The following is a 26,872-nucleotide window of genomic DNA, read 5'->3' as shown; positions in this document are numbered from 1 at the left end:
AGGCCAGGTTGGATGTTGCCCTAAGCAGCCTGGTCTAGTGAAAGGTGTCTCTGGCAGGGGGGTTGAAACTAGATGGTCTTTAAGGTTTCTTCCAACACAACCTATTCTATTGTTTTATGAAGATATGTCTGTGGCTCATAATGCTATTCCAGATAGAGATGTGTAATACTGAATGAGCTTATTTGGGTTTCAGCAAGAGGATAGTCATGCTAATGCATTCTTGAGTCTAGATTTATTTAATTCCTAGTCCAACAGCTTCCTAGATGCAAAATATTTAAAAGTTCATGACCTTGCATTCTGCAGTGCAGTTTGCTGCACAATCGTTTCTCATTATTTTCTGTCCAACCTTTTCTCAAGCAATACTTAACTAACTTCTCAAATGATTAGCATCTAATTGCAAATCCATTGGCTAATCATCTCTTAACTGAATTTAGACATTGGAGTAGTCCGCTACGTTTCAGGTAGCCACATGGTGTTGCCAGTATAGTCAGTTGAAACAAACAGGTATTTTTAAACTTTTATCTCAGCCTGAACATCTAAAACACTTGATATTTAATGTCAGCCCTGAAGGGCCTATTTTTTCCCACTGTCTATAAAGGGAACCTCGAGTGGTTAGCTCAGATGCAGATGTCCCAAATTAGGTTACATAAAAAGCACCCTGTAGTTTTCAGACTGACAAGAAAATACCTAATTGTAAAAATGGCAGTCCTAGTGCTCAAAACTGTGGGATCTACACCACTGACCCAGTTGCTTCACTGTTGAATTTGCATTAATTTAGATTATATTTCATCTTCAGCAGACATAACGTATTTTAGAACACATTGTGAGATCCAGTCCATGTGCCATCATTTGAGTCTAATAATCTCTTAATCAGTACCCTGGTTTTAGTCTTAACTTTTTGATAAATTCAGTAAGAAATGGATAATAGGCCAAAATGCAGATTTACCTCTTGGACCTACAGCATATTATTTCAGAAGTTTAGGTGGAAATAATTGTACTTAATTTAATCTTTGTTGTGAAGAAATTGCTATTACTGCAAATCGGTTTACACTCTCATTGTAACTGGGGAGACACCACCACATAGCAACATATCTTTTCTGCCTTAGAGTCTTAGAGGAATCACCACCTAGATGGGAATCTCTCACACTGGATATTTAGCTTTTAAATTACAGAAGTGAGGTGATAATCAGCTACACAGTAAAAGGGCACGGGGTTTAGAGCTCATTTGCTTATTACCAGGATGATCCCTTTCAGACACAATATCTTAAGAAAGCTGTAGGTTAGGTTTTAATGTCATACTGTATTCTAGATTCTTTGTCTTTGCAAAACAGATAGTAATTCCTGATCCTTAACTCTGATGCCATTTCAAACTAGTGATAGACTAATAAGTGTTTTATCCCCTTTAATTTAATATGAGCAGTAGCATAACTGAGATTCTGCTGTTTCTCTTGAGAAATTATCTTATGGCATACATGAATTGTTTATATGTGGGTTAATGTATATATATGTAATTTGTGTGTGTACGTGCAACTGCACACACACACAGACATAATGTTAAATCTACATTATTTACTGCCGAATTTCATGTGTTAAATTTGTTCTCTTCTTTACAATATTTGTTTATATTTTTTTATATGATTATTTATCTGCCTCTTAGTTATTCTTTAGGCAGCTGAGTAATTTGGGGATTTTTTAGCGTTGCTAGGGATTGGTCTCTTTTACCAATTTGTTGATGTTTAAGACATCTGAGCTATTTCATAGATGCTTATTGGGACATCGAACTCTTTTACAGATATTTAATCAGCTTTCTTGCCTCATGTTGAGTTTATTCTAAATTTTCTATCCATAGTTGAAATAGAGGTTGAATGTGGGAGTTTTGTAAAGACTTACTGAAGTGTAATTTTTAATGTCTACCTGTGTTTACAGATAAGAATGCCTCCTATATAAAATTGTATAAATGTTCATAACTATGATATACAATAACGCATACGATAATTTCATACAGGTATAAAACCAATATAATATGTAATTGGTCAATCTTTTATGTGAGAACAATGCTGACCAGTTTACAAGATACTTTAGAATAAATGCCTGCAGTCTTGATCATGTTAAAAGTTGACCATGTTTAAGACTGAGCCAAGCAGGAGCCAGAAGTTATCTCATTTTGGGATGGTTCAGCATGAACCTCAAGAAAAAGTTCAATGTTCTTAAAAAATGTTTCTCCCCATAAGGCTTTTATTGAACAGAAATTCCTGTTCATATTCTAAAAAAAAGAACATTAAATTCTTCCTCTATTTATGGACTCAATAGACCTTGTGTAATTTCTTTTTCCTCCACCCATATTTTTTTTCCCTAAGACTGGGAAAAACATACAAAAGGAAGATTCTGTTTAAAATAATTAATTGATCTCTATTCACACCATAAATATTGCCATAATATGAATTTCACACCATAAATATGAAATTCCGTATCTCTTTCAAACTAGCAACACCTGAATAGATTAAAATAGATTAGAAAGAATAATTGATGAATTTAAAAGCAAACTGCTTATTAAATCAACATAATGTAGCAGTTGTTTTAGCAGGCAGTCAGTGTGGAAACCATTTACCAGTTGCTAGGATGTCTCATTTATCGTGTTGACCTTCAGCTGTATCAAATCACTCCATGCTGGGAAATAGTGGAAAGGAATAGCCTACCTGCCTGTACTCTCTGCCTGGTTCCTGGGGCTTGCTGAAGGCAGACACAGAGCTCTTGCAATATACAGTAGTGCCAGGAAACCCCGGGATCACAGGAAAAGATACTCCCATTGGAAAATATCCCCCCTTCCAGCCCACTCAACAAGATAAGGAGAACTAGTGGCGATGAATGGACATTTCATCCCCTTGTTTGCCTACTTTACTATTTTTCCTTTCTTCCAGTGTTTTTTCTGTGTCTGTGGAGAAGATTTTTGTAAGTAAATAGATGTGTATAAATTAACAGTGTAGCTACACTGTGACTTCATGGTATCAGAAAGCATTTTCTACATGAAAATACATGAACAGAGGGCTGCTGTTTTTTCAAGATAATAAGAAAAAGACAGTGATTTTTTTTTTTTTAGTATAATACCCTGTTGTCTAGATGCTTTAAAGAAATAAAACCAAAGAATTATAGGCTATTTTTATGTTGTATAACCAGTGTTCTACACTGTTTCCTTCTTAAAAATGAAATATATTTAATTTATTTTTATTTATTTTGTATTTGATTTTAACAGGTAGAGGATTTCTCATATTAATGGTCATATAACAATTTTTATCATCATTTCCATTCCTTAAAGTATCCTGATATTAATTTTTCCTAGACTTTGGAGTCTTGCATGCTAAAAAAATTAAAATATGCATTTAGATCTACAGTAGTTTATATGTTATTATAATTAGAGAATCTCATTCATACTAAGATAAGTGGAAAAGATGCTAAAAGTGCCACCCACTATATTTAAAATTGATTTGGATAAGAAATTTTAGATTCATTTGATTTCACCTTGCAAATACTGTACAAGAGGTCAAAGTGTTATTATTGACAGACAATTACATATTATTTTGAATTGTGCTTTCACAGGTAAAAATATTTGAATACTGATTATCAGCCATTTAGAGTATTTCATTATTATAACCTACAGTTTCCTCAAATACCATCAACATTATTCCTGTTTTTGTGATTCTTTCTTAAGTGAGTTTCAGCTCTGTCACTCTTGTTTGCATCATTCATCTTTTAGTCATCATTTTTAATATAGAAGATAATTTATTCAGAATAAACCATAATCTACTCCTAATGGTTCCATATTAAATGCATCAAAAGATGTGCTTTACTGAACAAATGTGTTTTACACCCAGGTTTTACACCCACAACTAATACCCTTTATTGGATCAGGATAGTGAGGGAGAGTAAAAAAAGAAAAATAATGTATCAATTAATTAAAATGTGCCTAGTCCCTTACTGCATAAGCAATAAATTTGATTTCTTATTATTTAAGTCTTTCTTCATGGCTGACAAATGTGCTACAATCACACTAAATTAAAAAAATTCAGAAAATATTTATCATTGCTAATATATAGGAACAGAGGAACATATCTGGAGGAGAGCTTTAGTCATGGACTGTATATGTGAATAATTGGGAGTAGAAAATTTGATAAGAAATATTACTTCTTCAATTGTAATCCTATTACAGGAAACAGCTTCTGAAGTCCAAATAAGACATTTTAATTTTGAAGAATTTATGGGATGTTAATATGTACTGAAAGCTCCCTCTGAAGCATTTGCCATGGAGTAATGTGCTCTTCAAATTCCAGTCAATTGCTCTGAAAGTCAAAACTTTCTATCATTTGAACAAAATGTACCATTATGCTGTTCTGTCTGCTGAAAGATCAACATTTCTTTTTTTTTTGTCACCAGAAAGACACATTTTTGAAAACATTTCAAAGAGGAATAATCAAAAAAGCAAGGAAGAACTCATATAAAAATCTTTAACAGATTTGAAGAGGGATAGATATTCAGCCTGTATAATGGACATTAAGTTTGTAAGACCAGTGATTTATTATTTCATTAATATTTAGACTTGATTACCTTTTATTTCTACCACACTTCAGCATACAGTATCTTCTGAATATGTAAAAATACAGCACATTTTTTAAACATTAATGACAATCTGAAATATGTATCTAATTAAATAAAATATCAAAAGGGTAAAAATGGCCATACTGGATCAGTTGACATTTGCTCTGTATACAGATGGCACAGTACATTGTCTCCAACACTGACCAGTAGCTGATGTTTGGAGAAGGTGTAGAAGAAATTATGCAAATATAAAATAATTCACTTAGTACCTTCTAGCTTCTGAAAATCAATATTTGCAATTTTTTGAATCCCAGTTTGCAGTCAAGGCATTGTGCTTAATAACCCTGGAACAATAATTTTAGTGATATGTCCCAGTTCTTGTCCTGCAAAAAAATACCCTTTTTGACACATTTAAAAACTATCTGGAAAGGAGAATATATAGCAAGTTTGGTAACAGTATTGACTAACTTAGAGTAGTAAAAATGAGAACCACGTGTGAAGAATTGTAGAAAGACCTAGAGATGGTGCAATAAACTGGCACTTGAAATTTCATTTGGAGTAATGTAAACTGCTGCAGAGGAGAAAAGATAGTTCTCGCTTCACATTTAAAATGATGGGCTCTGAAGTGACCCTTACTGCAGAGGAGCCAAGCTCTTCAAGTTATGATAGATGGCTCAGCGAAAATGTCAATGGTCACCAGCAGTCAAGAAACCAAGAAAAAAGTTAAAAATTATTGAGAAATAAATAAACTCAAAATCCAATAATATTAATATGCTACTGTTTAAATATGTGAAGTACCTGCAGCTTGACCATTATATGCACTTCTGATCCCTCATTTTATAGAGGATATGGTAGAATTTAAAAAGGCTCAGAGAAGGGCACCAAGGATGACCAGAAGTGTAGAATTTCTTCTATTGTGGGATCGACCAGATTTGGCTCTTCTTCAATCTGTAAATAGATGCCTGATTAGGATATGATAGAGGGCTGAAAACATGAATAACATTTCAAGGGTGTGTAAGGATTGAGTGTTCACTGTGTATTTCAACACAAGACAGTGAAGCATTAAAGCAGAGCACTGGTTCCAAATAAATAAAAAGGGATTGTTCTTAAAATTATTGAGGTGAAACTATGCTATTCTTTGCTCCTACATTATGTGGGTGCTAAAAGTTTATATGGAATTAGAAGGAGACTGGAAGGAAATCATAAAATGATGGAATGGTTTGGTCTGGAAGGGACCAAAGACCATCTAGATCCACCCCACCTGCCATGGGTAGGGACACCTTCCACTAGACCAGGTTGCTTGAAGACACATCCAACCTGGCTGTTAAGATTTGTATGAGTAGGCATCCCAAACTTCTCCAGGCAACCTGTTCCAGTTCCTCACCCCATCAAAGTGAGGAATTTGAAAATGCATACATGCCCTCTTTCAGTTTAAAGCCATTCCCCTTGTCCTATCACTATTTGCCTTTGTGAAAAGTCCTTTTCCAGCTCTCTTGTAGACTTCCTTCAGGTACTGAAATGCCAGAACAAAGTCACCCTGGAGCCCTCTCTTCTCCAGGCTGAATAACCCCAACTCTGTATTTCTATCTCTACATCTCTATTGAGTATAGAAAATAAATCTGTGGAAATCCTGACTATTTAGTCACTATTAGACAGTGACCCAACTAGAAATGGTTGCAGACTGAGATTTCTTAGGACGTATACATGCTTTATGCCAATCTGACCCTCTCTATGTATGCCTAAGATTTTTGTTGCTGTCAGGATGCTGGGCTGGACTGACCTGGGTAAGATCCAACATGACCACCCTTCGGCTGCTATGAATATTCCTTTTCTTACTTCCAGTTTTATACTACCAAAGACTTTATAGACTCATTTCTTGTTCACTGTTAGTGATCTTTCTTCAGTTAAAGCCCCAGTACAATTTTTTTTTCATCTGAAAGTTCTTTTATATTGATCATCATTGTTGCTTTTTCTACATTTTCCAATTCTATTAATTTAGGGTTTTTTTCAGGTGAGATGATTGGTGCCACTCAGTGTTAAAGGTTTGGACATATTGTGGATTACAGAAATAAAATTTTATCAATAATTTATTACGTTTTCTCATTTTTTCCACTGCTTGTGGATGTCGAATTACTGTTTTCAGAGATTTTCTGTAGATTCCACCATATTTTTTTTACAGAGTAGTAGTAGCTAGTAAGGATATACTAAATGTACTAATGTAGGGTTATATTTTTTTACATATTAATTCTCATTTATCAATAATGAAACTGATCTATAGTAGTATTATACAGTTATTTCATCATGGCTAGGCTTCGCGAATGAAGATTTGAGAAGGGCTCTACCCACGCTTGCTACAAGCGCGCTGATGGCTAAAAAGGCCAATGTGAGATAGACAAGTCCGGTTGCAGAAGGCACAGCAGAAAGACTCCCCAGGTGATATCGACGAGACGCGATTCTTTCTGCGTTGTCTTTTCTCCTCGAGAGTGATCCTGCGTGTGTTCTCAAAAGCAGCAGCAGCGTTATAGATGGTGTGTCCCAGGCCTCCCGATTGGAGGCCAGGGTAGACCAATGGTGGTGATCAATATGGCCAAGGCTGAGGGGTTGTTTCAGGCAGTTCTTGTATCTCCTCTTCGGGGCTCCTCTCTTGCGGTAGCCAGTGGCAAGTTCCCCATAGAGCACGATCTTAGGGAGGCGGCAGTCCTGCATCTGGAGATGTGCCCTGCCCAGCGCAGCTGTGTTCTCAGCAGCATGGCCTCAATGCTCGTGACTGCTGCCTGTTCAAGGACAGACGTGTTGGTCACATAGTCAGTCCAGTGGATGTTTAGAATTGTACGGAGGCAGCGCTGATGGAAGCGTTCTAAGAGACGCAAGTGGTGCCGATAAATGACCCGTGATTCGGACCCATACAAAAGAGTAGACAGTACAACAGCTCTGTAAACACTGATCTTTGTACTTTTCTTCAGGTGTTTGTTTTGCCACACTCTTTTATGGAGTTTACCAGGAGCTCTGTATGCCTTTGCTAAACTATTGTCTATTTCTGCATCAATCTTACCGTCTGAGGAGATGATGCTACCCAGGTAATTAAACTGCTGAACTGATTTCAGTTCTGTTTCACCAATGGTGATATGGGGATGATGGGAGACTTCCTGAGGTGTAGGCTGATATAAAACTTCTGTCTTCTTCAAGCTGACTTCCAGTCCAAACAACTCAGCAGCCTCTACAAAGCAGGATGTTAGACGCTGCAGAGCTACTTCTGTGTGGGCAATGAGGGTGGCATCATCAGCGTAAAGCAGCTCATGGATAAGATAATTTAAGGTCTTAGTGTGGGCCTTCAGTCGCCTTAGGTTGAACAGGCTCCCATCGGTACGATATCGAATGTAGACACCGTTTTCATCATCAAGGTCTGCCGTGGCCCTTTGGAGCATCTTGCTGAAGAAGATTATGAATAAAGTTGGTGCAAGAACGCAACCTTGCTTCACACCATTGGCTATTGGAAACGGCTCAGGAAGTGCGTCACCATATCTCACTTGGCCGCGCTGGTCCTCATGAAGCGAGATGATAATTTTGAGGAACTTGGGAGGACATCCTAAACGTTCCAAACTCTGCCACAGACCTTTTCTGCTCACAGTGTCAAAAGCCTTGGTGAGATCAACAAAGGTAACATAGAGTCCTTTGTTCTGTTCCCTACACTTCTCTTGCAGTTGTCTGAGAACAAATACCATGTCTGTGGTACCTCTGTTGGCTCGGAAACCACACTGGCTTTCAGGTAGAAGATCTTCTGCTATGGCGGGTATTAATCTGTTCAACAGAATTCTTGCAAGGATTTTACCAGCAATGGAGAGCAGAGTAATACAGTCATTTAGTATTGCAGGATGATTCTGAGATTCTTTGCAACCAACTATCACTTTGAGTACTTCCAGTAACTGTGATCTTTCTTACATAGTAAGTAATTTATGAGTATGTCAAACAGCATCCTTCTCAGCATAGGTTTTTCAGAAATAGGAAGAGAACAAATAAAGGCTTTGTCAAGCTCATCCATTTGTTTTCATATGAAATTTGATGCTCAAAGGTAAACTAAATACACATTACTCAGAAGTGCATTTCAGTTTTTTATACTCTGCTTCAAAAACACACTTTCATCTTGCACACAATTTTTGTCTGCTCTTGCCAATGGAACAGGCATTATAATCTGGATAATTTTAAGAAGCTAGATGGGAAGTGGCTGAACAAGACTTCAGAACTCCCCTGATAAAAGAACTATAAGAGCGTACTATTTTCCTGCTTCTGATACATCCCCAAAGTATTATGAAATGGTGCATCATGTGCTTTTTTCAAATAGCTCTGTGTGAAAGTTCAGGGACCCAAATCATTAACCTGCACCCCTCTTATTGCTTCAAGACAGTAGAGTATCTGTGTTAGTTGTCCTTTTCTCACACAGGAACTGAGATGCAGTGGATATAGAGAAAAAATTACCTTGTGGAATTCCTCAGTTGTCCTACAGGTATTTTGCACTGTGCTTTGGAGGAATGTTCTGTGGGTGCAACTCACACTTAGCTTTTATACTGCAGACCTCCCAACATAAACTGTACTTCTGTGAGTTTCTGCAATACTTTATCACCTCTTAAATGCCTCCATTTGTCTGAGAAGCTGCTTGAGCAGGTAAGCCCTGCAACTTCCACAATACACCTTGTTAGCAACGGCAGAAGGGGTGCTATGTTTGTTGCTAACCAGCCTTATTTCCAAGGATATATAAAACTACTGATAGGTAGATATGGCTAATACTTTGCTTTACTATTTGGCTCTGAAACAACTTCTTAGCTGTAAACAGTACACAAGAGGAAAATAAGAAATGCAGATATTTTGTGTCTTTATGACGTGCTTAAAGAAGAAAAGCTGGTTTTTTGAACATAATCTATTATTCAAAAATAACTTTTAATCTGAAATTCATAATTCTATAAGACTAAGTGAAGCTCTATGTGTGTTACTGATTAATTACACACGGTTTAGTTAGTCCTTATGTGATCAGCATAGAGAGTAAAAGAAGACAGCAACAGTGTAAAAGTGAAGATGGATTGCTTAAAATTTAGTGTTATAACTAGCTTTTTGTAGCAAGCACTCCAGAGGCACTGGGGAATCTCTAACCTTAGAGATATTCAGAGCTTGACTAGAAAAGCCCCAAGCAGCCTGATCAAGGACTGAATTTAGATGTAACTTGAAAGCTGGCTCTGCTCTAAGCAGAGAGGTTCGGATAATCTCCAGAGGTCCCTTCCAAACTAAATCTTTTTTGAGTGACTTTATGAAGAAACCTGTATGTTCTATGCAGTATCTAGATTAAAAGTAAAACAGGATTAGGGATCATATGAACTGAGTTAATTGCCCTGCTAGAATGAAAAGAACACTGCATCTGAGTGCCTTTGGAAGTGTGTGACCTGAATTCAGCAGCACTGCAGATTTTCAACAAAGAGGTTTTGAACTGTCTGGCAGGCAGAACTATTTTCACTACCCTTTGTGAAGAAGATGGATAGTAACAGATAAAATTTGATGCAGATTCTTTGTATCTCTGTTTTAAGTGCTCTGTATACAAATGGCCTTTTTAGCCGCTTCTGTTTTGGAATTAAGCTGCAAACAAGGTATTTCAGCTGGAAAATGAGAACATCTTTGAGGTTGTACAGGGACATAATATGCAGAGAATGATATGGTGACAGCAATGGAGCAGTATGATCAAGCAGTGTATCAGGTGATAGGAAGAGAATGTGTCCAAAATATCAAGTCCAATAAACAGCAGTTTTTATTCAAAGTGACAGCTGTCAAGTGCGTAGGACGAGGCAGTCAAGCAGTGACTTCATTGCAGTGGACAAAATAAAGGGGTCATGGAGCAGCATGATTCACCCCAGAGTTAAAAAGGACTGTCTTAAGTTCTTAAATACCTCTTAAGCCTGTTCTTTTCATATCCGTCAAGATGTAGAAGAACCCCCTTTGAAAGCAACAGAAGAATCTATTACCCATGGAAATCAGAGCTGGTCATTGTGGTAGTCAGGCAGCAGCGATAGACCAGTGGAAGTAAAAGGTGGTGTGGGTCCCTTTCCCAAAAGGTAAGGCTTTGTCTTGTACTTCCCTGTTACTCTCAGCTTTAGACAGAATGCTTTCTGGATCTCTCGCAGTGAATATTCCCACACTTCGCATTATAAGTACTACATTTTGGTTGTATTAAGCTTTCTGGAGCAGTAATTTTAGTTATATTTCCCAGTTCTGGTCCTGAAAGGAATTTGACACATCCAAAAATGATCTGGAAAGGGGCATGTATAGCAAGGTGACCAAGTATGCTGGTGATATTGACTCATTTAGAGTAGTAAAAAGGAGAACCACATATGAAGAACTGTAGAAAGACCTTGTGAGATGTGGCAATAAATTGACAGTTGAAATTCAATTGGAATAATGTAAAATGCTGCAGAGGGGAAAATATAGTCCTAGCTTCACATTTAAAATCATGTTTTACATAATTTTAAAACCTTTTTTTCTTACAGCAGTATTTTTCTTTCAATTTAGTTCTGTAGGAGGCTACAAGAGAAGAAAATTATTTATAGAAAAGCTTCCTTCTTCTATGAGACCTACTTTGTGTTGGTCATAAAAGAGTTTATAAAGGCAGAAACAAAGAGAAAAATAGGAGGAAATATTAAAATAGTAGCATCTCAAGAAATGCTACTGAGCCACTAGTAAACTTGTACTAAATACCTTTTCAGAGAGTCTGTGATTTTCAGGACTCTTTTATTCCAGGCCCAGATTTGAAGGACTAACATATCACTGAATCACTCCAGGACTGTTTCTTGCACACACATGGAAGTTGATCATAACACAGAGTACATTCTGTATGATGTTTTTAATTTGTTAATCAGTATGAATACTCTGCTGGGAATATGGAATTAACACATGTAATGCATACAGAGAAACATTAGATTCCTTTTGATTTAAAATACATCAGGTAAAGTTGCAATTCTATTTTTGTTGTACCAAATAAAATGTTTATTACCAATAAAGAAGCTTATCAGTATTGGTTATTGGGGACAATGTGGAATACTCGGGAACAAAGGGAAGGATTGAAGTTTTTATTTAAGCTATTTCAAAATTACATGGTTACATAGGAACTATGTACATTAGGGCTGCAGATGAAGCAGTTGTGATAGGAAATATCGAATGTATTTTCACACACCAACTTTTTTTATGAATACTTTTAATGATGGTGGTTTTGTACCATGTGTCAGTAAGCTGACCAAAAAGGTAATTGGAAAAATACAGTTTCATAAGATTAATGACCAATATCCTGTTCATAAGACTAGTATCAAAATGAGCCTTTTCCTAGTAAAGCAGTAGATTCTCTTTGGAATATTAATTATGACCTTTGATGAATCAATGTTACAAGGTGAGCTACCTTCAGAGTGGAAATTTTAACATTACTGTGCATGATACAAACATGATGGATTACAACGTTCCTTCAGCCTTGAAATTTCACGTTTGGAAAAGGCAGTTTTCTTGCAATGAATCCTAAGGACAAGGCTACAGTTATTAGGCTGGCACAGCTAAATTGAGACAAAGGACCTGAGCCAAATAGCACCGTTTCACTTGACAAATCAAGATTGTCACATTTTAGTGTCTTACTGATCATATTGAGTAGCATAATTGGTTTTGGTGCTGTCTTTGCTGATATTTAACTTAATTTAACAAAATTTATTCCTGACCTTTCATTTTAAATATTTTGCAATGATTTCTTTCCAGTTTTCAACAAAAAGAAAAAAAGAATAAAAAGGAGAATGAGAATTCATAGCTGCATCAGTACCCAAAACTTCTCTGATGAATTTGTCAAGAAACTGCTCTACAACCCACTTCATCAACTTGAAAACATAGTTACATATCTGATAGCTGTGATGGAGATACAACCAATTCACAGAAAGTAACAATTTGAAATTAGCAAAATTCTACAATGAAAGCATGGGTTTTACATTCTATTAAAATATTGAACAGAAGAGTGGGGAAAGCATGTGGGTTTTCTACTCCATTAGCAAAAATATGCTATGTTCAATTTGTACTATCAGTAAACAAGTTGCATGAAAAAATATTTTTCATGAGTTGCAAATTGGAAAGTGCAGAGCATGCAGGATATGCTCCAGTGGAATTCTGTCAGTTTATGCTGGGTACCTAAGTTATATACAGCAAAGTATGCCATGGATGTGGAACAGCTGGATAGGGTTTAATAAACAATCTTCATTTATAGCTGTGTAGATGCAAGAAAAGACAGTTTTCTTTATTTTTCATGTAATTCTGCTTGGTTTAACTGGTCAAATACTTGAGCAATTTTAAACTGACTCCTATTTACTCGCAACCCACCAAGCACATTAAGGGACTGTGTGAGGGCAGGCGAGGAGGGGAATATTCTGTTCAGAATACTTTAGAAACAGTGATGAAGCCTACAGCATTTGTACTTCAAAAAACACAATACTTTGCTTCAGAGTTACTTCCTAGCTGCTATTCCAGCACAGAGGGGTAGCAAACATAAGTGTTGTGGTGAATCTCTCTTACAAGCCTTAAAATCCTATTTCTAGCTTATATGATGACCTTCATTCCATATGGTATTTTAAATATTTTAAGGGCTGGATGTAATTTCATTGATTTTACTTTTTATTGGTTGCATAAAAATATATAGTAACTGTATCTTGTTAACAAAATTTTGATTCAATTAATAGTATTTTTAAAATATTAGAAGCGGTTATTTAGCCAACTTTGCTTATAAAAGCAGAAATATTGAAGGGATAGCTATTTTAAGGCTCGGTTCTATATAATTCCTGTGTGCAGTGTTCACTAGTGGGAACAGTGAATCTGTTGGGCTTCAGTGGATTTGTTCATTGTAGTATGATGACAAACCTTAAAACAAACAAACAAACAAACAAAAACACCACAATAAAACCCCAAACCAAACAAACAAAAAAAAACACAAAACAAAACAAACCAACAACCACAACACAACCAACAAAAAAATATTTTCAACAACAGGCCCTCAGGATGTTTCTATTTTTATAGTCCATCCGTAACAGCATTACAACAACCTGCTGGTTTAGTGCAGACTTTGAAACCTTTTGGGTATTTCAGCGGTTGGAGAGGAAATGTCTGTTTCAAAGGCATGGAGCTATATGGATACCAGTTATTTTGGGAATAAAGTTCTTGGCTGGATCAGCGCTTGCTACTGTGAAAAGAAAGATGAGGGAAGCAATGTGTGTTAAAGCAGATTGTTAGAGCAGGGGGCATGCAAAAGCAACACAGACACAACCTTTTCTCATTCATGATCTCATACTTTTGGAATTAGGGAATTTGGAAAAAAAACCCCACAATCCTCTAGTGGAAATAATCGGCGACAGGATGCTTGGGCTCTACCCCGTGACAAGCTTTGCTTCGGAAACAAACAAAGGATTTTCCAACCAAACTGCAGCCTCTTGGCACCTAAATCCCGACTGGTCGCTGTCGCCCGGGGGATGAGGAGAAGCCATCGGAGTCTTTTTTTTTTTCGGGAGAAGGGACACGGGCACCGGCACAGTGCCAGACCTTCAGGGAGAGGTGCTGCGGCCGCGGCGGGCGGGGGGGGCTTTCCCGCCTCAGAGCCCGTTCCCGCCGGGAGCCCCTGAGGGCGGCGGGAGTGGCGGGAGCCCCGTGAGGGCGGCGGGAGGACCCGGCTCCGCTGTTCCCGCTTTCCGGCTTAAACAGCCCCGCGTCCGTGCTGAGGGGAAGGCTGGGGGACGCTGGGAAGCCCGGGCGCCTGGAGGAGACAACCTCTGGCAGGAGGAGGGGGGCGGGCGGGTTGTCTGCGGGGGATCCCCTCTGCCCTGAGGGGTGCTCCGCCGGGAAGAGCCACAGGACGGGATCGGGGCTCTCGGAGTGGCAGAGAGGAGATACAGTCGCTGGTGAAGACAGGTTACACACACTTAGAGGGGGCCAAGCGGGAAACCACCCCGGGGACAGGACAGAGGGGAACCCCCTCAGGGAGGGCAGCCCTGAGGGACGCGGAAAAGCCACGAGCGTGAGGATTCTTCCCCTCCCTGCATTTCACAGGTATATCCCGCAATCACAGGAGTGCTCCTTGACAAAATGAATTTTTTCTGCACCATTAAAGAAGTAAACCTCTCAAATTAGGAGTAGTACTTGATTGTTGAATCATGCAGTCCCGGTTAAGAAAATGAATTCTCTTAAGTGCATACTTCATGAATGGTTTTGAGCACGTTCCTGTTGGCTCTCAAGACGGTGACTGGGTTGTTCAGAGACACCGGGCTGTTTCAAGGATGATAAATTCTATCAGTATATGGAATTTAATTTTATTCAAATTGTGTTCTTCGCACCAGGCAGATCACTTCTTAAATGAAGCTGCCGAGTGCACTCAAACATCACCAGCACCAGTGCACTTAGTCTAGGTTTGTACTTCCAACACCACGGTCTCTTTGTATATGAAGATAAAACATGATACGGTGTTTTGGTGTAACTGAGGGCTTTCCTACAGCTCCACATTACAAATTAGCACACAGTAAGACAAGACTGGCAATTTCTTTTAACAATTAAAGTTTTAACAATTTTTAAAGGATCCACTCCCAGACTCAGAGGAGTTCATCAGTGGGCATTATTTTCTTGATATGTGTTCTTAGTATTCATTCCTTTTAGCAAAAATACTGTGTAACAAATGCATGAAAAATGCAATTAATCTCTTTAACTTGTTGACACATGAGAATTATCACCCATTCTATTTTTCAACACATCTGCAACTTTAGTGAACAACTTCTATCTTAAATCCTAGATCTTGGCTTTAAATGTTGTTCAGTGATCCTGCATTTATCTCAGGTCTGTAATGCATAAAAAACAAATATCCATGTGGTAATGTGTAGATGATAGAATTGATGATCTTGTTTTGTGTACAGTTTGGAGGTCATTAAGAAATCATTTACACCTAAAACTTTAATATTTCTTAAACTTTCAGGACTGTCTCAGCAAAATCAGAACTTATTTTTGTGAAAATGGAGAGTACATATTCCAAAAGATTTTTATCTGCATCATCAGATGAATCTGAGTGGTTCCCGTATGCAAAGCGAATTAAAATAGAAAGTGCTCAAAAAACCAGAGAGAAGGAGGAGCAGCAAAAGGTAGAACCAGAGCCGCTCAGTGTGTTGAGTGCTGCTGACACATGTCAAAATCTGCAGGTACTAAACCCACCTCAAATGTGGCAGAACAATACTACAGAAGGAAATAATGAAAGAAATGGGGATAATGGGCTCAAACAAAATTCTTCAGTTGCATCCTCAAACAGACACTCCTTTCAGATGGAATTGTTGAGGCGTAAGTTTGTCTCTGATAAAAAGTGGCAACAATACCAGCTTTTGCAAATTCCATTTGTGTGTGGTACCAGTTCTGTGTTTTCACACACAAGAAATAAGAATAATAATTTTCTGGAAAATGGATGTTCTGCAGAAGACAAAAATTATTCCAGTAGCAATAAAGAAAATACTACAGAAAGAGATAGTAAAGAAAATAATAGTTCGTTGTACATAATTCCAACATTGAAACCTTTTAAAAGTATACGACCACTGGAAATCCCTAAATTTCAATTTTCTAAGATTTCAAATAAAATTAATAGTAAAATGTCATCAACTAACTCCAGCGAGACAGACTGGAAGAATTTTGAAGGCCAACCATCTTTGGTGCAATCCAAACAGATACATGGTGTGCAAAAAATAACTGAGACAGGGAAACAACAATTGCAAAATGACAAAAGCAGTGCCAGAACTTCAACTGTTGGTTCTGACTTTAAAGAAAAGAATAACCCACTAACCAACAAACAGGAGCACAGTGCTTCAGCGGAAGAAGTAGTATCTGCAACATATTTCAGAGGTGACAGCACTGACATTGAAGGTAATAAAATGTTTGCTGAAAATGACTTCAAAGATGAAATGCTGGAGAATTCAGAAGGTGATGATGACCAGAAGTCAAAGATTCTCATTTACATTAGTGCTAAAAATGTTCAGAATGAGAAATGTGTCAGCTGTAATGATCTTTTGCAGAGAATGGGGAGGAAGAGCAGTAATGAGAATGCGGGAACATTTCATACACAGACGAGTATTCCGGTAATAACAGAAGCATTAGAGAAAAATAAGTTAGACCTGCCCTGTGTTGTGCATAATTCGAACACTGACATTAGTTTGTATGAAGCAGAATCAAAACTCTCCACAAAGGAAATACTTGATTGCCAAAGATATGTAACAAAAAGTATTATATTTGAAAGAAATTGTCCTCACATTATTGTGCAGAATTTTCCAGATAAGACAGTGAGTTGCAATATTTTTAGGGGGAAAGAAACGTTCAAAATAAAGTTTTTGTTTCAAAACATGTTGTTTGAATGGGTCAGGACATGGACTGAGTCTTCACATGAAGATATGCCCATGTGTTGGGATGACAGTGTTACACCTTGGCTTCACTGTCATGACACATTAAACAAGCAGTGTGATGGTCAAGAGTTAGTAAAGAGCACTATAAATCGGAACCAAAACGATAAAATATTAATTTGTTTGCTGGCTGTTATTTCAAAATATCTGAAGATGGAGCTACTAAAGACAATTCTTGCTTCCTTTTTCAGTAGCAGAAATACTTTACTGCCAGTTGAGGGAAAGCCTATGCAGGTGGAGAAACAGCCTTTGTGTGGCAGAAAACAAAATGAGTTAAACTCATGCACAGATGATACTTGGAGGCAAAACACAGAATTTGTTAAAGAAAATTGTACTTACCCAAGCTATGTAAGTTCTAAATTTGTGGAAAGCACTGATATTGAATCACATAATGAATGCCAGAGGAGATATTTTTCTAGATCTTTAGGTGAAGAAGAGTACACTTGCCTACAAAGAGGAGCCCTCTTTCATAACCAAAAAGGCAGATTATGTAAGAGAAGGCATGTCAGGAAGCACGACCTCTTATCCAGAGAGAATGAAGGGTTTAGCACCTATTTGAGAGTCAGTCAGTCACAAAAACAGTATGAAAAAGCAAAATTTAGTTGCTAAATGCCTAATCTTGCTGCAGGGCACTCCTGATTGTTCTTCACTAGTCAAGACATATTGCTGCAACATCACAAAAATGCAGCATCTGGTAGGAACCAATCTTAGATTTCAGAGTTACTTTCCTGCCCATTCACAACTGAAATTTGAAAAGGTAAAGAGTAAATGTACAAATCAGGAAATATTGGTAACTACTGTAAAGCAGGAGAGGAAGAAACCAAGCATAATGCTTAATAGTTCTTTTCATGTAGGAGGATTTAGAGCTTTCTCCTTTGTTTTATGTGAAAATAAGAAACACAAAACAACTGAATATAGAAATTTCATAACTTCTGCAAATGAAGTCACTAATGAAGTCACACATACCATGAAAAAGTATTTGGGCACTTTTAGTTGTATAAATGCTGATGGAGAAGAACAAGTTAATTCAAAAGAGTCAGAAATAAATTTTCATAATTTTTTTTCTAAAATATCTTCTTCTAACTTTGACACATATGAAAAAATTCCCCTTACTACTGATTTTGAAGACTTTGACCAAATCCCAGTTGTAAACCAAGACAGTTCTATTGAAAAAAAATTCTGTGAAGAAAGTGCAGTCAGTGGTCCAAAAGAGGTTCAGTGTTTGCCTGTTAAATCAAATGATGTGTTAATTCTACCTGAACAGTTAAAAGCAACTACAGAAAAATATAATTCTCTCCTGTCAGTAGACAGACAAACAAACAAACATCGATATTATGAAGAATTAGATACTTATAGCCCACATTTAATGAATAAAAAAGAAAAAGTGGAAGACCAAAATAGTTATTTAAATTCTGAAAATTTATTTTCTCGTTCCTCCCATGTTTGTCAGTCTGTCACTTTGCCATTGGATAGTAGCAATTTTGTCGATACAGGAGTAAGTGATGATGGACAGTACAGAAGTTCCTCAAGTGCAGACGAACTAAATGAAAGTGAAACAATTCATGCCATGGTACAGTATCCATCCAGGGGAAGTCCTGAGATAACAGATACAAACTTGCAATTACAGGCCAAAGAAACAGCACAGTTTTCTTTACAAGCGCATGAATGGACAAATGAGACAAGCAGTTTAGAGCCAGCAACTTTGAAACGGCATCCTGAATATGTAGAAGAACAGGAAGAAAGAAATGATAAACAAATGCATGTAACTAATGAAAGTCAATGTGAGACTGTAATGAATGACTTGATTATGTCACATTCAGAAGATGAATCTCAAACATTCACTGCTGCAGAAGAGGAATTAAAAATGCATTTATCCATAATGAACAATGGATGTCTTGAAGACGTAAACGATAAGCATTTACCTTTAGAAAATAAAATCACACATGAATTTGAACTGAAGACAAAATTTGATTTAGTGCTAGAAGAGCTACGTATGTTTCATGAAATTAGCAAAGGAAATGAAAACAATTTATCTAGTTTGGAAACAAATTCACATGAAAATTATTGGGAATTAAATAATTCTGAGGCAATAGATGGAAATGTGACAAGTGTTTCTCAAAAGAAAATAAGTATTTCTTCTCCAATCTGTGGTACTATAGAGAAGCAAAACATAACAGACAGTAAAAGAAGTTTGTTAAATGAAAAGACATTAAATGAAAATAAAGACCAAGAAGTACCTAAGGAATATTGTATTTCAAGACTGTCGAGCGAAGAATTGCTGGATTCACCCGTTGCAGAAGGTAAGCACATGGAATTATTGGCTATTTGTTAATAAGATAATTTAAATTTTAGGCAATATTTGACTTGTTTTAAAGTTATGTTCTCTACTCAGCTAATTTTGTAGCAACAACTGAGTTTTCATGGAACTGTCCAGGGTTGGTCAGACTTGCCTATGAGTAGCCAAATGCAAAAAACTCCACACTACTACTGCTACCTGCACACTGTGCTGGAGCAGATGTAGCTCAGAATTCACTCAGTTTCAGGCTTCCTCAAACCCGTGTTAATGTACATTCTGTTACAGATTGTTAGTTTTGTCTTTGATTTCACCATAATGAGACTTAAAAACCCTAAAAGATTTAAAAGCTCAATGAGATGCACATTCACAGAGACAAAAGTCTCAGTTAAAACATGATACAATGTTTACAAGGGAGACAGCTGTTTTCTTACAGCTGATGTCATGGAATCAAGAAAGAGTCATGGAATAGTTTGTGTTGGAAGGGATCTTTACAGGTCATCAAGCCCAACCCCTTGCAATGAGCAGGGGCATCTGCAACTAGATCAGGTTGCTCAGAACCCCATAAAACCTGACCTTGAACATAAGTATATAACTCTATAACTTGAATATGTAGTTACAGTTATGTTTGTTCAAAGTTCAGATGCTGCCATTTTAAATTTTTTTATTTTTCCTTAAAGAAGCACAATGCCCACTTCAAACAATGGGTCAGAAATCTGCTTTGTAAACTCTAAGACCCCTAACCCATTTGCTGCAGAATCAAGAGGTATTTAATGAGCGAAGGAAGAACAGCAAGAAGAAAACCAGTTGAATGCTGTACCTTCTCTTACAAATAGCTTCTATGTGATAAATAAATTATTCAGGCACTTTTCAAACAGCATATTTATCAGATTTTGTATCTGAAATTTGGTTTGCAGAAGTGACATGTTCTCATGGCTGCAAATAAACTCAGGAAAGGATATGCTTTGGTCACATTTGATAAATAATCTGATGAAAATGCAAACATCTCAAAATCTTCATCTGAAACCAGTTTCTCAGGGATTTAGCACTAAATTTATAAAGTGAAGATTGCAGGGTTTTTATGAAGGTAATTAGTGTTTGGGAAGCAACTGGAGAAGTGTCCCAGAAAAGCCCCAGAGGGAATTTTATTCAGTCGAGATTTAACAGTACAATGTACTACAAGTTACACCTGAGTGCTTTGCTCCAGAGGATGGAAACCTAACAGATAGTGGGTAAATGGCTCAGTAAGTGATCACTTTTCTGCCTAAATCTAGAATAAGAAGATCCAAGTGGAGCAAATGATATGTCACCACGGAATTAAAAACTGCATTATTGCATCTCTGCAAAGGAAAACTTCATGAGTTGTAGAATCAGCTTTTGTTAAACCTCTGAGAGTGAGATTTGTGCTTTGTTAATATTTCCTGTAGTATGTTTTCATCACATCAACAAGAATCACAAATTAATAACTAGATGAAACAATTTTTTTGTTGTTAACAGGAGTCAATTAAACTCTTACATGTTGTACTTATGTTTCTGTTTTAAGACTATTTAGGTGCAGCTTATAGAAATCCATACACGTGGGACCCTGCTTTTTACCCTGCACACTTTTTAGGGAACAAAGTTGTAATTTGCAGAAAGAAGGAGGTAAGAGTAATATTATTTTGTAATTTATACCACAAGTACCAGTACTAATAGTTTTATTTCTCAAACATTTGTATTTGTTTTCTTCCCTTTTTATTTTTTTCTCTATGGAAATCACATTTGGTTTAATTGTAGGTTACTAGAAAAGTGTCCTGTCTTTGGCTTGGTTCACAGAACAAGTCATGCTAACGAGAATTTTTGTCCTTTGGATAGAAGAAAAGAGCTGTAACAATGTGGGGTTTCCTTTGTTGCTTGTTTTGGAGCCATTTGGAATAAACATCTCTGGGCCTCCAATCATTGCAATATAGCAAGTATATACTACAAGGAGAACATGTTTTGATATACTTTTTTGGAAGATTTGCAGTTTTGTACACATTGTGGAAGGAAATGCAGAAGTATATCGTCAAGTGACCTATTAGGATTTCAAAAAGCATTCTTTTGGAGTTATTCCAACATATGGAAACATTGAGTAAAACAAGGCATTTGCTTTATTCTGGAATAAAATCCTAAAACCTTGTCAGGAAAAGGCTAAAGATAAACTTCTGTTTCACTTAGTGAAATAATTTACTGTTATATTCACTTTTATTCCTCGTTGCACCTCTTAAAACTGACTCACGCTTTGCTGTTTTCTGGATTCAGAAAGTTGTTTCCTTCATTCAGGCCATTTTGTGAATGAATGAGACTGAAAATCTCAGAGTTAGAGAGGACTTCTGGTGTACTTTTCACCTATATTTTATTGAAGTTACATCATCTTGTGGTATTATTTCATATACCAAATGCAAAATGTTGCAGCAAATTCTTTTCTACTTTTTTCCTCTTTGTCCCTCCTCTCTAAGACTTTTTTTTTTTTTATTTTGTGACAGATCAATTGCATTTTCTGACTTATGTGGTAAGTACTGTTATTGCTTAGGGAAAATTTGGATTGCAGAATGCTATACTGTGCATAACAGCACAAGGTGGTTGATATAAACATCTTCTTGGAAGTTTTGTTCAGATGGTGTCAAGGCTTTCGAGATGGAACATTGTTGCTCCTGCAACTAAACCTGGGTCATTTTCCCTTTCTTTTTTCCCTGTTGATTTGGGCTACAGGGCCATGGACAAAGGAAATTAAATGTTTTCTTCATTGCTGTAATGAATATTTCCTTTATATGACTTTCTAATGTTCTTGAAGTTCCCCTTGAGCTTCTCCAGAAACATTTGGGAAGAGGCCTTAGCAAGGAGTGACTTCTTTTACCCTCAAGATTGCAAAGAAATTGTGCAAGTTTTTAGGGCCATGGCATATTTCTAAGGCATTTTATACCTTATTTCAAGATTGTTGTCAGAATCAACAGAAACCTAATAAGCTTTCAGTAGAATAAGCTGAAAAAATGAATGTTCTCATCATCATCATTTTCAGTTGATAAAACAAGGAACTGTTAAGTGAAGTCTTTCCTTGAGGAGGTGCATTGGTAGAGACAGATCCATTTACCCTGAACATTGTCTCAGAGGTTATTCTGAAACAAGGACTGGGTCTGTTTTTGTCGGTGGTAATACGACATTTGCTGTACTGATAGGAATTAATGTCAGAGGTTCTGCTGATGGGTGACTGTCCCCCTCTGTTTTTCAGTAGGATTTCAGTAGGATTCTGAACCTTCACGTATTGTCACAGAAACTGGAAACTTTGGAAAAGAGATACCTAAGTAGGACAAGAAGCTTTATACTTCAGCAGGTTTACAATTTAGCAGGGCTAACAACCATGCTCTACTGGCTACATATAAAACCATAACACTTGACTGACTTAGTGTTCATGCTGTTCCTCTTCCAGCTGGCTCTTATGAGTCTTAGAAAAGACATGGCAGCACTGCTGTCTCATTATTGACTTAAGAATGGGGATTTGGTTTTGATTTTTTTTCTCATCCCATCATTTAAAATTCTTGTAAAGGCTTAGAGATTTTTTTTCTCTGCTTTTAGTAGGATACCAGCCAAATACCTAAGGCTCTGATGAGCTCACTATTTGATGTCCTAGCTAATTGCTCAGTGCTTCATCATTTTATAGAACAATGCAAAATAGAACTGGAACAGATCTTGAGAAATTTGACATCTTCTTCTCCCAGATGAGTCATTGTCCTAATCTCTAGTTAACAAGGCCATGGTCTTCTGCCCCAGTGAGTATATTATGTTATGCAAAAGAGAAGAGCTTCTAAAGGATGATTGAATTATGTTTCAAATTAGTAGATCTTTACTAGGTTACTAGATCCTATGTACAGACAACTAGGTACCTTACCTAACAGAACATGGAACAGAAAACAGATATTCTCCTATCTTGCTTTCTGTAAAATGAGTGGTGCAAGACAAGGCATTTATCATCACTGGTAGAATGGTGCCTGGCTCTGTAATTTTGATTTTTACATCTAAGCCCCTCAGACTAGTGGTGAGTATTCAAGCATATTCTCCTTAGCATGTCTCTCTGCCCTGGAATGTTGACTTGTATCAAATTATATGCCTTTGCCATTCTCTTAGGAGAGTTATGTAATGTTGGTTTGAGGATTCTCCTAATCAGAAGGAATCTGCACATCACCCAACTGTTAACATCTCATTTCCTTTCCAAAAGAATCTGTTAGATGCTCTAGAGCTGAACAGAATGAAGGTGGGATAGGATGTAATAAGGGACTGATTAATTAGCATTGGTCTAATTTAATTATCTTGTCAATATGTAATTCTTGTGTATATCATATGGATTTCTGGTGTTGCTTTCACTTTTTATTCTTTCCCTTAAATATAGGATGCTTTCTGTCTCGTGATGTTATAAGAGTACAGCCTCTTAAAACATGCAAGGGCCCCATCAGGATTGGGCTGTCAAGAAAAGCTCGGCCCAAGCAGCTTCATCCTTATCTGAAATGACTTATTGGATTCTTACCAGTCTTCACATCTGGGATCACTCTGCTTGAACACTGTTGAAATGTTTTAATGTTAAGTTTTTTTGTTGATACTTTGATCTTTGTGGTTTTAGGGGTTTTTAGATATTAATATTGCAGTATTTGCTAGTGATTTATTTAGGAATACTCCTGTGAATTCTTGATAGCAAAGGGATTTATAATGAATGTTTACTAGTAGAAGTTTTAATGGAAGGATGAAATCCTTTTAAAGTTTATGTAATATTAATAAAATCTTTAATGTATTTTTCATCTATTAAAACATACAGTTAAAATTTTCTGTCACACACACATTCTTTGAATCTTCTGTGTATTTATATAGTTTTAAAAACTTAATTAGTATTTTTAAAGAGATTTGTTACAAATATTTAAAGTGATGTAGAAGAGAATTTCGGGAAGCTAAATTTAGATTACTGAATGGAAGATTATGTTTTAGGCTTCAGAGGTTGTTTCCTCTGAGGTACTTTCAGTTCCATGTACTTGTCATGTTAGACAAAGAGTTGGAAAGGAAGAGAGGTTTAAATGCTACAGACAGATTGTGTCATTGTGAGGGCACTGATTTCATTGCATTCAGCATGGAGGTAAAAAATCAGGACACAAATCCTGGAGCTTATACATTGCGGAAAATGGGGATACTTGAGCTGCTTTGGACCATGAAGATCCTAGGGACATCTATTAATAATTATTAATTTACTAATATTTTTGTTGTAAAGAATAGGAACAGTTTCAACTGAATAAAAGCTCAAAGAAAAAATATGAGTGAAGTCTGAAAAAAAATCACTGAGGTGTCAGAACAAGAATAATCCAATAATCAACATTCAGAAGAAAGCTTTAAACCTCCTTTGACTGCAGTAAGTGTTTTAGAAAGAGTATATTTGACATTGCTGTCGATGAGAGAGAATTCCAGTATAAAAAGTGTTACAGAACAGCGATGGAATGATGATAAACCTTGGTAGAAATAGTAACACATGGTTGCAGCTGACAAGGAAACCGAGCAAGCCGAATTGATAGGGAAATGCATCTGTAGATAAGTTACGCTGTAGAATCTATAGCAGCAGTGCAAAATCACTACACAGTTTAATTGCTTTAGCACTGACCTTGGAATATGTCATATATAATAGTAAACATATCAGTATGCTTATTCTATAAGGATCTAAATAAGAATAGGAAATTCAGTCCACAATATTGAGATAAATCAATGAGACAATAAAATCTAAAAGAAAAAGGGTTATAATTTTGTTCATAATTCATGTTATATGAAATAGTAAAAATGTCAGAAGAACATTTGTTTCTAGGAAAAGCTGGTTTTAAAATAAGGGTGTCTAAACCAACCTATTTACCATGGGTTTTCCAAGAGGTGTAGTAAATGATATGCACCATTTAAACAATAAAACTTACTAACTTTCCCACTAAAACTTTGATGATGCAAGTATAAAACTGTCCATGCTAATGGAAAGCATGTTTCTAGAGGTCACAGGACAAGAAATTATCCTTCCTTTATCAATATGCTTAATTCATAGAAAAGTTTAAGAGGGCTAAGCAAATGGACATGTTCAGAAACAGCTCTTAGGAGGGTAGGACAATAAGTCAACTACCTTGGGAATAAGCAAATGAGACAGAGGTGTCCAGTCAGGCAGCTGAACAGGGATGGATGGACTAGACTTTGTTGCACCTTCACCATCAAGAGCAGACATCTCTCTCTCAGAGAGGGTAACTTGGCATTACAAGTCAGGTTATGTCATGGTGACAGAGTGGAGTAGCTTGAGGACCTGTGCTGGGTAGCAACCCTTGAATGTCAGCTGAGGGTCAGTAAAGGGATGCTGGTTTGTCAGTGCTCTGTAAGAAGTATCTGCTTAAATTTCCCCGGATTGCAGCAGGAAGCAACTGATCACTTTAACGAAGTGTGTTTTATAATGTACCAGCACAGAGCAAGGACAGTTGGTCTACAGTCATCTGAATGTCCTCCTGGAGTTTTGTCCTCACCAGGTGGGCACACAGGTTCTTGAAAGCTGCCTGACATGAACTGGCCATCAGGAATGACATCTACCCATAGCTTCTCTCGTACTTGTAAAGGTTGGTGTTTACAGTAGGAGGACTCCTTACAATATGGGAGTGATACATTCTCAACTATTTGGGAAGGCCTCTCTCTGTGTCATTCCCCATCCTGCACCTCTGGTGGAAAAAGATACCTTTACTCCACAGAGCCATTTTCCTGTATCCTCTTTCTCCATTGGCCTGTGATCATTAATGACCCAGGGAACACAACTAAAACATTGCATTTGTAATAATTGTGGGGCCCTTCTGATGGCCATGGCTTGGAAACAGGTGTATCATTTTGTCCTAGCACAGCTGGAAAATCCCACTGTTCAGAGCATGGTGATATCCAGTCTCAACCATCTTAAAAAGCCACTAACCACAGAACTTTACAGATCAGGGCAACGATGACAACTGGAGCATGTGTGTCTACCACCACTTTCCATTCCACAGACTGATATGAGTAATGCCCAGGGGTCAAGGCCTTCAATGTCCAATATGGAGGCTTCATAACTGATTCCTAGATATTAGTCTTCCACAGGAGCCATGGAAATGGCCTTTGTCATTCTGAAATCAGTTACATCAATAAAAGTCATGTATGGAGATGATATGACCACACCAAAGGGTATTTGTAATGAATGTTCACATAGATAATTCTGAAACAAAAGAATAAACTGTTCCTTGAAATACCTTGGCAATTTTGTTCTGCCTTATACTAAATTTTGGGATGCCTGGAAACTCAGAACAGTCTAAAATCTGCAAGATCTGCAAGAATGAGTCCCATGGAAAGATTCCATTAAATGACCTCAGCATTGTTTATACACTGAGTCATATTTCCAGTGAACAACTTTGCTGTCTAGTAAAAAGATAAGATACAAAAGTTCTGATATGTGATAGGAAATATGTTTAAAATACCCAAGAGGTAGGCAGGAACTACC

At 37.0% G+C, this 26,872-nt stretch overlaps 1 protein-coding gene across 1 annotated transcript; it reads left to right on the top strand.

The window, feature by feature from the left end:
* The first annotated feature begins 14,480 nt into the window (after positions 1 to 14,480).
* RAD51AP2 (RAD51 associated protein 2) lies at positions 14,481 to 24,075 on the top strand. The gene is given in 6 exon segments (XM_050316581.1): positions 14,481 to 14,682; positions 15,596 to 17,615; positions 17,617 to 19,354; positions 20,900 to 20,944; positions 20,947 to 20,991; positions 23,750 to 24,075. Coding segments are annotated over 5 exon segments (3,930 nt in total). The 5' UTR covers positions 14,481 to 14,682; positions 15,596 to 15,632; the 3' UTR covers positions 23,869 to 24,075.
* The last annotated feature ends 2,797 nt before the right edge of the window (positions 24,076 to 26,872 follow it).

This window comes from Myiozetetes cayanensis, unplaced genomic scaffold, assembly GCF_022539395.1.
Source record: "Myiozetetes cayanensis isolate MyiCay16 unplaced genomic scaffold, myiCay2020 scf2-11, whole genome shotgun sequence".
NCBI lineage: Eukaryota > Metazoa > Chordata > Aves > Passeriformes > Tyrannidae > Myiozetetes > Myiozetetes cayanensis.
This window is presented reverse-complemented; position numbering and strand designations above follow the sequence as displayed.